This window comes from Durio zibethinus, chromosome 6, assembly GCF_047325235.1.
Source record: "Durio zibethinus cultivar Kanyao isolate XHJ-2024 chromosome 6, ASM4732523v1, whole genome shotgun sequence".
Lineage (NCBI taxonomy): Eukaryota > Viridiplantae > Streptophyta > Magnoliopsida > Malvales > Malvaceae > Durio > Durio zibethinus.
Genome location: NC_143167.1, coordinates 33,700,352 through 33,712,354, shown reverse-complemented (window position 1 = coordinate 33,712,354; position 12,003 = coordinate 33,700,352). Strand labels below are relative to the sequence as shown.

At 35.3% G+C, this 12,003-nt stretch overlaps 2 protein-coding genes across 19 annotated transcripts; both read right to left on the bottom strand.

Annotated features, from left to right (window-relative positions):
* Positions 1 to 97: 97 nt before the first annotated feature.
* Positions 98 to 6,660, bottom strand: LOC111285141 (disease resistance protein SUMM2-like). 14 transcript variants are annotated; one of them, XR_016343237.1, is made up of 9 exons: positions 3,530 to 6,660; positions 3,125 to 3,194; positions 2,629 to 2,886; positions 2,150 to 2,368; positions 1,883 to 2,065; positions 1,545 to 1,764; positions 1,140 to 1,185; positions 942 to 1,041; positions 98 to 548 (listed from the first exon to the last, which is right to left on the bottom strand). XR_016343237.1 is itself a non-coding variant. In XM_022874415.2 (9 exons), exons 1-8 carry the CDS (start codon positions 6,190 to 6,192, stop codon positions 952 to 954), a joined length of 3,756 nt encoding a protein of 1,251 aa, XP_022730150.2. In that variant the 5' UTR covers positions 6,193 to 6,414; the 3' UTR covers positions 98 to 553; positions 942 to 951. The 14 variants fall into 14 exon arrangements, 9 of the variants coding, with proteins under 9 accessions (XP_022730150.2, XP_022730151.2, XP_022730152.2 ...); XR_016343236.1 differs by having other exon boundaries at positions 98 to 553; positions 3,530 to 6,414; XR_016343238.1 differs by having other exon boundaries at positions 98 to 553; positions 2,629 to 2,883; positions 3,530 to 6,409.
* Positions 6,661 to 7,108: 448 nt separating this feature from the next.
* LOC111285144 (mitogen-activated protein kinase kinase SIPKK-like) lies at positions 7,109 to 11,710 on the bottom strand. 5 transcript variants are annotated; one of them, XM_089763154.1, is made up of 9 exons: positions 11,470 to 11,710; positions 11,298 to 11,382; positions 10,941 to 11,087; positions 9,987 to 10,211; positions 9,721 to 9,903; positions 9,392 to 9,612; positions 9,071 to 9,116; positions 8,867 to 8,966; positions 7,109 to 7,666 (listed from the first exon to the last, which is right to left on the bottom strand). In XM_089763154.1, the coding sequence occupies exons 1-8, from the start codon at positions 11,553 to 11,555 to the stop codon at positions 8,877 to 8,879; spliced, it is 1,083 nt and encodes a 360-aa protein (XP_089619280.1). In that variant the 5' UTR covers positions 11,556 to 11,710; the 3' UTR covers positions 7,109 to 7,666; positions 8,867 to 8,876. The 5 variants fall into 5 exon arrangements, with proteins under 5 accessions (XP_089619280.1, XP_089619279.1, XP_022730159.1 ...); XM_089763153.1 differs by having other exon boundaries at positions 7,109 to 7,625; XM_022874424.2 differs by having other exon boundaries at positions 7,109 to 7,576.
* Positions 11,711 to 12,003: the final 293 nt, after the last annotated feature.

Genomic DNA, 12,003 nt, shown 5'->3' with positions numbered 1-12,003 from the left:
AATTATTATTCATTCAAGAATCAACCAGATTACAGATAACCAACCATATCAATGTGGATTAGCTATCTGGTGGTTAAAAGACCCTTAAAGACCAGAGTGTCAAACCATGGTAAATTAGAGGATCCAATGTTCATGCATCCAAATGCACCAGCACAACTGTAGTTCACATCATCTTAACAGAATTTATTACAATTGAAACTGAAATAGGCAAGCCAAATTTTGGTCATTTTCCATTCTCTAGTCCGGTACAAGTCCTTTTCCAGCAAGTTTATACAATTATTTTTTGTTCTTGATGAAATATGACAAGCATTACTATCTGATAATGAAACAATTAACACACGGGCAAGCTGATCCTTGCAATCCGAGTCCCCTGTCACTACCAACATTTTTTGAGAATCCTTGAATGCTTCAAAAGCTCTGGGCCTCAGTCATAGAACAGAAGCTCAAATAAGTTCCTCACTTCAGTCACAATGACAACTATAAATCTTTCACACGTCTACAACTTTAGATCCTCCAATTTTTTTAGTCTGACATGTTATTTGTTCAGTCTGAACTGTGGCAAAAAGAGGGGAAAAAATATTCAGTGTCCGTTTCACTTCATATGGTAGCCATGGTAAGTATTAAGTACACATCAAGCATGATTTTTGTGATCATCTTTAAGCACATAGATTAAACTATAAACATGAACAATTAGTTTTTGAGGAAAAACCGTTCTCTTTTCAAGAATATCCTTTAGGGGAAAAGTGATATAAAGAACTTCAAACAGAGTTTTTTTTTTTTTTTTTTATCAGTGAAAACAAGGGTTTTTAACAGATAAGCAGCAAGATCCCGTGACCAACGCCACAAAAAAGTATGTGAATTTTAATTCCAAAGGCAGAGTTCAGAAATAGTACAGAGCGACCCAGAAGGCTCAATATAAGAAAGCCCAAGCATGGACATACCAAATAAGTTCTAAAGGGTTGCATGTGGTGATCCTGCACTGCTGAAGTAGGATGAGAGGTCCACATCCACATCATCGTACATGGTCAAGAAAGGCAGTGCCTGGATTCAGATAAAAAATTATACATGAAGCATCCATTTAGCAGAAATTCTCTACTTGAAAATAAAGAGGCCACAAATGAATGCAGATATTTACATACCAATAGTTCATGGACATACTTCCTTTCCTTTGGGTCTTTCTGCAGGCTGTAATAGATAAAAGAACCAACAACTGACCTTGGTGAGCATGTAAGATCAAGCAATTCTAGAAAGTCAGAGTGAAGAAAATACCAATTGAAGATGCTACCTCCAGAGTATCAAAAGGATGTAATCAAGCAATTCTAGAAAGTCCAAGTGAAGAAAATACAAATTGAAGATGCGACCTCCAGAGTATCAAAAGGATGTAATGTAAAAAAGTAAGAAATGATCTCCTATGGAAGAATGCCACTTTGGAGAAACATTTTGAATTTAGAACAAAACTCAATAACTTGATATGGTGCAAAACTATTCTAGAAAACCTTTTAAGGCAAGTGCATCAAGTAGCTTATTCAAACTATAATCCTTACCATGCAGAAATAAATGAGCAAAACTCAGGAGAAAATTGATCCGAAGGCGCACAAGGTGGTGGTTGTTCAACAATACATTCCATAAGCTCATAAGAGTTAGACCATACTTCTGCCTGATCTGGTGGGGAATACGGGAATTTACCAGTTGCACACTCAAGCAACACTAGCCCCAAGCTCCAAATGTCAGCCTTAATGCCATAACTGCCTCCAACAATTCTCTCTGGCTACAGAAGAAACAAATATTAGAAATTAAAAACTATAAGATTAGAACAAATAAGATACACCTAGCCATCAGAAAAAAAATAATTTGATACAGCATGAATAAATAAATTACTTACAGACATATAGTCGTATGTGCCAACAAAAGTGTTTGCTCGTCCTGAAGAGCTTGTCAGTCTTGTACTCACCACAAAGTCGGTGATCTTGACTTCCCCTCTATGATTTATTAACAACTTGGAAGGCTTTATGTTCCGGTGGATAATATGTGCTTCAAAATGAAGATAAATCAAACCCTTGAGCACCTGCATTAATGAAAAAGAATCTTAAAATGCACACCAAAGCATCTGATACATACTATAATTAATTCGAAGGTCAAATGTACCAACCTGCATACATATTGCAGCAAGATAGGGTTCAGGAATGGATTTAACCTGTTTCAGAAAATCTGCTAGGGATCCACCATCCATATACTCCAAGATGATTGAAATGGCACCATCATTACAGAAAGCCTGATAATAAACAACATATGGACACTGAGAGGATTGATTTGTTTTCAATTTCTCTGCAATCTGTTTGCAAGTTGACTCCATATTGATTTGAATGATCTGCTATAAGAGACAGTGTCAGAACTCAAAATTTACATGGAGCTCAAAAGGAATAAAACACATTAAAACCAGTAACATTCAAGATATTTAATTTCATTACCATAGAGGTGATACATATGAACTTGTGGAAATGATGTTGAAAAAACAATAATTATTCCTTAAACCATGCTGCTTAGAGAGATAAACTGAAGCAAAAAACAGATAATGAAAAGAAAAAACTAAACTGAAAATATAAACAGTGTTAAAACTTGGTTATATACCTTTAATACAAAAAACTGGCGAGTCAATTTGTGTTGTACCAATTGCACAATTCCACCATTACTCTTGCCGAGAACTTTAATCACATTTGTATCTTCTAAATTCAACTGATTGTCCGTGTCAGTCTCATCCATATCTTCTAAATTCCACTGATTGTCCGTGTCAGTCTCATCCACATCTTCTAAATTCAACTGATTGTCTGTGTCATTTTCATCCATATCTTCTGAATATAACTGATCATCCATGGCAGTTTCTGACTGCTTAATAAGTGGAGGATGAAACCAAAAAAACAAAGAGAGAAATAAGATCTTTGAAACATGAAATTTATAAAAAAAATTATCAAACTTAATAATAGAAAAGTCTTCATCAATTGGTAATACTTTTTAATCAAGAGCATTTTATATATTAGATATATAAAAAGTAAATGAATCTAAACAATGAAAAACATTTAAAAAGAAAGAAGCAAATTCTTTGAAAAAGAAAATTGCAAAATCTTACGGTTACTGCAATGTCAAGTAGATCTACATTGAAAATTTCAAACCTTCCTTTGATTTCACCGCTTTCAGTTCTGCCATGAAAAATTCATCACCAAAATCAAACTTTAAAAAAATTAAAAAAGGAAAAATAAAGTAGAAATTTTGAATGGGCGGACATAATAACTATTATCATTGCGGAAATTTGGAGATTCTGCAATGAATTTCATCACCAAGGAATGAATTAGGCATATATAATTCAATAACAGCCCCTCTAATCCATAGATTATACCTAGTTCTCATGCAAAAATAGTAAAAGCAAACCATCTCACTTGAGTGTGTGAGATTATGGTCGTAAATCTTTTTTCCTCATTTGTTGAAAGAATAATAGTAATACTTAAATTCATCAATAACAAAAGCATATACTCACTTCTTGGTGAAAGCCTGATCTTTCTTTCCTTGTAAGAGCTCGAATGGGGTGGATACAAATTTCAAGCGACAAGCATCCTTAATGGCTTCATCATCCCAAATCAAACCATTCCACCACTCTGTTTCTCCTCTAATTTTCTGTAAGAAATTTGCGCCTTCCAAGTCAAATGGAAGCTGCCTCAACCATGGGCACTTAGATACTTCAATTTCCAACAGAAAAGGAAAGCACCTGGGTGATGGACAGATGCTTTTCAGATTTTGCAGACGAGTCAAGGAAATAGTTTTCAGCCGAGGGAATGCCATGTTCTCACTTGTAACTTCCTTCAGCAACTCACAGTCAAGAATTGTAAGCATCTCAAGGCTTCTAGCAGATGCGAGAAAATTAAGGTTCAACAACAGTGGGCAAACTCCTATGTATACCTTACTAAGGTTGCCAAGTTTACACTGTTCTGATAGTCTGAACTCCTTGAGTGAACTGCAACGAAACATCTCAAGTCTTTCTAGATTGCTCAAGTCTTCTGTAAAATACGGCGAAACCAAGCTGATACATTCCATGAACATTAATTTTCTAATGCAACTCCGTAAAGTGTAGGATTTCAATATTTTTTCCAGAGAAGAGGCACCAAATATAGTGATACCTATTTTATTTATGTGATTCAAACACTCCAACACTTCTAAAAAAGCAATTTCATCGTAAGGCATAACTTCCACTGAGCCAAAGTACTCCGTAACTCCATTTATTTTACTATAAACTTGCAAGAGTAAAAGATTAGATATCACCTCCTTTGGAATCCATTTAAGATTCATAGTATAATCTAATAGCAAACACCTGAGGTTTCTCAAATTTCTAAGGGCAGTAGGCAACCTTGCTATGCTTGTTAATGACAAATTAAGATATTGCAAAGTTGTCACATTTCCAATATTGGAAGGTAACTCAACTAAGTTTCCATTACCTGACAAATCCAAAACTTTCAAAGCAGGCATAGAGTCAAAGAATCCACTGGGAAATGATTCCAGCTGTGCATCTCTTAAGAGCAAAGTTGAGAGATAATGGCAAGATGGTGAGCGATCTATGTTCACTTTTCTACTACTACTGCCAAACAAGGAAATCCAATTCGCCTCTTCCCATTTTGTGAGTTCCTGATCTGTAATCCTTCCACTTTTTTCTACCAAAACCTTGTTCTTCTTTTTTCCTTGATCCCGGGCCAGCCACAAAGCCATGTGACGGATTACATCATGCATCCGAACACAATGTTTAGTTTCATCACTTTCAAGTAAATACGCGAGCTTTAATGTCCCGACCATAAATTCTCCCTGATCGTATGGATTGGGTCCATCTAGGAAACCTTCTCCTATCCAGAGATCAATAAGTTCATCTATTCTAATGTTATAATCCTCTGGAAATATGGAACAATACAAAAAACAGTTTTGAGCTGTGGCTTCGTTCAAGTTATCATAGCTATACTTGAGAAGAGGAAACACATAAGCCCCCATACCTGCAATCTCTGATGGGTTGGTATGTAACAGCTCAATTGTGTGACGCCATTCACGAAGATTTTTCCGACAAGCCATGGCTCCAGCAACAGTGAGGAGAGCAAGTGGCAACCCTCCACACCTTCTAGCAAAAGTATTTGCCAACTCCGAGAGATCTGGATCCCTACTTAGTATACTTTCACCAACCGTCCTCCTAAATAAACTCCGGGCTTCCTTAGGGGGTAAACACTCAACTTCGATTGTCACTTGAGCTTCTATGTCAAAGTACAACCCTAGTGAGCGGGCTGTAAATATTACTTTGGACTGATTTTGATCATTCCACAGGTGGATGCCCAGTTTTAGAAGGTCGAACTGCTCCCATACATTGTCCAACAATAGCACAAACTTTATACCATACAAGACACTAGATATCTGAGCCCCCTTCTCGTCCTCGCCTGAACACTGATTCCATGTGGCATCTGGGATGTCCAATTTCTTCCTAATCACCTCTTGAACTTTCTCTATATATTCCTCTTGTCTGGGGACCTGGGCCCAAATAACAGCTTCAAAATCATGGCTCTGCCTATGGAATTCATTGCTAACTTTCTTCAAGAGGGTCGTTTTTCCAACACCTCCGATTCCACATAATCTAATAACTCTAACATTTTCATCCTCAATAAGTTTCCATATCCTTTCAACTGTAGAGTCAACGCCAACAGTGTTTTCCACAGGCCACAAAGGCATCAGGAGCCGCATACGTGGCAGCCTCACCACAACGGCCGACTCTGAAGAGAAAGGCTCACCCTTATGCACTAGGTCCATCACAGAATCTATCTTCTTAATGATTCGCTTCCCAATCTTGTAGCTCGACTTTAGGTTCTTAGGGCAGCCGCTTCCGACACACTTATTTGACAGTTCTCGATCGCCTTCTTGAATAATTACATTTACTTCATTTTCCATGGTTTCTGCACTTGTCAGCCACAGTTCCACTTCCTCCGAACGCCTCATTCGTGGTTGTTGCTCAGCGTCTTCCACCCTGCGTCGTACGTCATGGCTGCGGCGGTTGAGTGCATCCTTTTCCGTTCGCAATTTTTGAAGATTTTCTTCAAGATTGTAGATGTAGGCCATATGCTTGGAACTGCAATCACACAAGCGAGTTCCAATGTCCAGTATTGGACTCAGCCAATCCATGAATCTTTTTCGATCTCAAAAGTCAGAAAGCTATGAGAGGAGAAAGCAAATGAAAAACTTCAACCTAATTGCTAATAGCAGTCAAACAAACCATTGCAAATTTGCAATACAGGGACAGCAGCTAGTGCCTCCTGGTAAGGGTTCCTTTTTTTTTTTTTTTCACTAGTTTTAATTGGACGCTTAATAAAAGATTAGAACACCGCAAGTTGGGCAAGTTGAGCCAGCTGGAATTTGTTCACACCGGATTTAAGATTGGGTTGACTGTTGACCTGTCTATGTCCCAGCGGCAGTATAAACTTTTTACCAAACCGATGTAAAGGACTCCAGTAATAAGAGATAAATATGACGAATAACTTGAGTGAACATTGCTTTCAAAAGATATATTTAAGAAAAAATATCTTTTTTCCGACCCCATTTCAGTCCCAAGGAAACAATCGCTTCGAAGGAATCTTAGAGGCAGTGGAACCCAAAGTAACAAATGAGATATATAACTTTTAACTTGCAGAACTCCCAGTCAGGAAGTCCATCGATGAATTAAACAAACGCACTCGATCAAATCCCATAAACCACGAACGTTATGGTATGTCTTTTTCTTTTTTCAAAACATTGGCATATTATCGGTAATTAAAAGTCACCCGTTTTTGTTTACATTTTTGAAATGGAAAAATCTCTTTGATGAGTGAATAATACGAAAATTGCGTTGATTCCAAAAATAGAAAACCCTGTCAATATTCATCAACTTCGTCCAATTAGCCTTTGCAACGTCCTCTTCAAAATCATCGCTCAAGAGTCATACTCAACAGATTAGGATACATTCTCCCTGGCTCTTCAGAAAAAGGACTTCTCTCTACGAAAAGACAATGCAGAGAGATCTACGAGTCTTATAGGATATGATTATACATCCATAGTAGTATAATTGTTGGAAAGATTGCCAAATTATTATTCATTGAAGAATCAACCAGATGACACCAAACTGGCCATAAAAGGATCCCTGAATTTGCCAGACCTAAAGGTCAAGACATTCTTATTACAAACTCAAGTGCATGCATTATCTAATTTAGACTAGTTAAAATTGTCACTTCCATTATCTAATTTAGTACAATTCCTATTTCGGGAAGTTTATGAAATTGTTCTTAATATATGACAGCATTTCCTTTTAATTATAAAACATTAACACACAGCAACAAGCTGTACCTCGCGCTCGTAGTCCTCTGGCAAGAAATTTTTATGATAGTCTTTGATGCTTAACTTTGGGCCTCGCCATCACAACAGCCGCTCAAATAAGTCTTGTACTTTAGTCACAACTACAAATCTTCCTTGCTTCTACAACTTCTACTGACGTTCTTTCAGAGTCTGACTAGTTATTTTATTTGTTTGGTCTGAACTGTGCCAAAAAGAAGGTGACAATGTTGGTTTCAGTTTAAAAGGCACCCCTGGTAATAAATATTAATTACAACTCAAGCATGAATGGTGCCTGCCATATTTAAACACACGGATAGCGGCCAAAATGAATAATTACCTTTTGGGAAAAAAAAAATCAAAAGTATTCTATAGGGAAAAAAAATAAAGAACTTCAACCACAGTTCGCCAAACACATTGCCTGAGCAGCAATCGAATTGATCAACATTATAAAGCAGAAAACATGCATTAAGAATAAAACAATTTGATCAACCAATATCTAGTCCATCATCATGACAAGATAGGGACACCATCTTTATGGGTACTTAGAAGTTAGAATCACTAGAGCTCTCAAGGAGAATGGAATAAATAACTTAAGTTATGTTTGATACATAAGATTATTGATAAGATATGATGATAATCATTATTGATAGGATAAGATGATAATCATCCTATATCATATTCAATTTGCATCTGAATAGAGGGATAGGAATTGTAAGGAAGATTAATATCCTCTTGGCATAGGATTATTCAATCCTCCCCAAGTTGAGAGGATTACTTTTAATTCTTGGGATTAAACTTACATATCTAATTATACCCTTAAAAATTACAATAATTTAAATTGTATAAACTTTGAGGAAGGATAATTTTAATAAATAAATAAATTACCCTATCATGATCCTTGCATACATCAAACACAAAATAGGATGACATTATTTAATCTAATCCTATTCATAATATCATCTTATCCTATCCTATCATAATCTTGTGTATCAAATATGACCTTATAATCTTGCATTATGCATGAAAATATTGGAAGATCTGGAAAAAAAAATGATGCCATATTCTATATAGCCCAGGGTATAATTAGGTGATAGTTGTTAGAACTCATCACCAATTTGGTCATTGTATCCAAAGCCAAAAACAACTTTGCTTATTAGACTCTTTCTTTCAGTTTTTCTTTCTTTAACTTATTTTTTCTAACATCTTCAAGTTCCCAAAAGCCAGAAAAGTGATTCTTGGATTCTAAATAGACAGAAGCCTTGAGAAGAAAATGATTAATAGCTACATTATTATGCTTTAGATATAAAGAAAAGACAAGATAAATTTCATCTCATCATAGTGAAAACAAGTTTTTTGAATAGATATGTTACAAAATCATGTGAACAGTCCCACGCCAAAGCATGTGAACTTTAATTCCAAAGGCAGAGTCCTGAAGTAGTACAGAGCAACCCATATAAGAAAATTATGACACCAAACCCAAGTATAGACATACCACATAAGTTCTAAAGGGTTGCAAGTGGTGATCCTGCGTCGTTGAAGTAAGATGAGAGGTCCACATCCAAGTCATCATACATGTTCAAGAAAGGCAGTTCCTGTATTCACATTGAAAATCATATGTGAAACATCTTAACAGATAATAATCAATTTCTTTTACTACTTGAAAAGGTGCCATAGAGGAAACCAGATATTTACATACCAGCAGTTCATGTGCCGACTTTCTTTCCTTTGGGTCTTTCTTTACACTGTCATGGAAAAAAGAACCCAAGGCCAGGCTTTTTAAACTCATATGATCAAACAATTCTATAAAATCCAAAGGAAAGAAAAAAAAAATACAATTGCAGAGGCTCTCTCCAATATCAAAAGGAAACTAATAAATGATCTCTTTTGACAGAATCCCAATTGAAGAAGACTTTTAATTTAAAATAAGAAACTCAATAACTCATTATAGTGCAAAAACATTCTAGAACATCTTTTAAGGCTAGTGTATCAAGTAACTCATTCAAAAAATAATCTTTACCATGCAGAAATAAATGAGCAAAATTCAGGAGAAAATTGATCTGAAGGTGCACAAGGCGGTGGTTGTTCAACAATTTGTTCCATAAGCTCATAAAAGTTAGTCCATCCTGCCTGCTCTGGTGGGGAATATGGGAATTGACCTGTTGCACACTCAAGCAACACTAGTCCCAAGCTCCAAATGTCACTTTTATTGCCATAATTGCCACCAATAATTCTCTCAGGCTACAAAATAAGTAAATAGACATTAAAAAACTAAAAAGTTTTGAGCATATAAGAATACAATAACCTTATCCACCACAAAATAATTATTTGTTACAGTAAATTACTTACAGACATATAGTTGTACGTGCCAACAAAAGTGTTTGCTAGCCCTGAGGTGCTTGTCATTATTGCACTCACACCAAAGTCAGTGATCTTGACTTCTCCTCTATGATTTATTAACAGGTTAGATGGCTTTAAGTCTCGGTGGATAATGTGTCTTTCATGATGAAGATATATCAAACCCTTTAGCACCTGCATTAATGAGAAGAATTTCAAAACGAATACAAGAAATTCTGGTACATAGTATAATTAATTCAAAGTGCAAATGTACTAACCTGCTTACATATTGCAGCAAGATAGGGTTCGGGAATGGATTTAACCTTTTTCAGAAAATCAGCTAAGGATCCACCGTCCATATACTCCAAGATGATTGAAATGGTACCATTATTATAGAAAGACTGATAACAAACAACAACATATGGACACTGAGAGGATTGATTTATTTTTAATTCCTTTGCAATCTGTTTGCGAGCTGACTCCTCAATATTCATTTGAATAATCTGATAAAAGAAGACATGTGAGAATTTATAATATTGTAGAACAACATGGAGAAGCAAAACTAAAAATCACATTCTATTGCTAAAATGGTTATATGGCTATATTTAAAAAGGAACAAAAATATCTGTTTTAGAAGAATGGCTTCTATAGAATCAAGAAAGGCTGGACATGCTTCATTAATTCATAGTGCACCCAACAACAGCAGCATTTCTATAAATGGAAATAGATCACAATACATCTGTCAAGTATGATTTAGGATAGATTTTTTGTCATCATTTATCATGATCAAACCTATCAATAAGTTTCCAGGAATCAAGGCCTTGACTGGAGTTGACATAAGGTAAACAAATAACCTCAGCCGCAGGATTCTGGCACTTTAATTTTACAAGCCAGAACAACCACTGAAATTCTATTTTTGTAACTAGAGCATCATCGGATTTTACTGGAACTAGAAAAATCAAAGGGTTTTTTTTTTTTTTTTTGCCACAAAAAATAAAGGTTCAAGAAACCAACTCCTGTTCTCTGCACCCAAAAAGACAAGGTTCCAAGTGCCAACATTACAAAATGTAAATTCATTAACACAGAGGTGATATGTATAAAATAATACAAATGCTGTTAAAAAGGCAATAATTCTTGCTTAACAAAAAAACAGACAATGAAAAATTTTAAAAACAAAAAACATGAGAATACAGAAAGTGTTAAACACTTAAAATTGGCTCTTGGATATATACCTTCAATGCAAAAAATTGGCCAGTCCATTTGTGTTGGACCAATTGCACAATTCCACCATTACCCTTGCCAATAACTTTAATCGCATCTATATCATCTAAATTCAACTGATCATCCGTGTCAGTTTCTGATGGCTTAATGGGCGGAGGCTAAAACCAAGAAAAAACAGAGACAAATTAAGATTTTTAAACAAGAAATTTTAACAAATCAAGCTTAATAATAGAAAAAGTTTTCATCAATTAAGAAATTCTCTAGTGGTAAAATCTTTTTAGTCAAGAGCCACCGAGAGATGCATAAAAAGTTAAAGAATCTGAACAATGAAAAACAATTTTTTTAAAATGAAGAGATCGCCGTCTTACAGCTACAGATTCGGATTGAGAAACAATTCGAACTCCGTCTTTGTTGACGAGGAGATCGCCGTCTTTGAATGTACCGCTTTCGGTTCTGCCACGAAAAATTAATCACCAAGATCAGACCTTAAAAAAAAGTAGAAAATTAGAGTGAGCGGACATAATACTTATTTATCATTACAGAAATTTGGCGAAGGAGCTCTCGGCTGGAGGAAGAAGAGAGATCTTCAAATTAGGGTTTAAAATTCCCTTTCCTTTCTTCATCATTTCTTTCTTCCTCTTTGCTTTCCTTTCCTTTCGTTGGCAAAGAGGGTTTTTTTTTTAATAATTTTGATTTTGCGCTTTGTTTTTAAAGTGGATTTATTAAGAGAGAAGAAAACCAGTGGAGATTTTTTAATGGTTGGTATAGATGGAGAAAGACCAAAGAGCAGAGACCAGTCTCTGCCATAATATAACCTGACTTCCCGTTTACTTTTTCTCTTGCACATATATCCAATAAAAGATTACCTTTCTGTAATTTTTGAAATAAAAATAAATTTCTATAAATGTGAAACATTAAAAAAATTTACAAGTCTAAAACCAAGCTGGCTTATTCATGGTTCATGAGAAGTAGTAGTTGAAAACTTGCTTTAGCAAACAGTTCATACTTCATAGTCTAAAAAGAAATTTATTATTTATCAAAAGTAAATAAATTTATTCAAGTTTTTAAATTCAT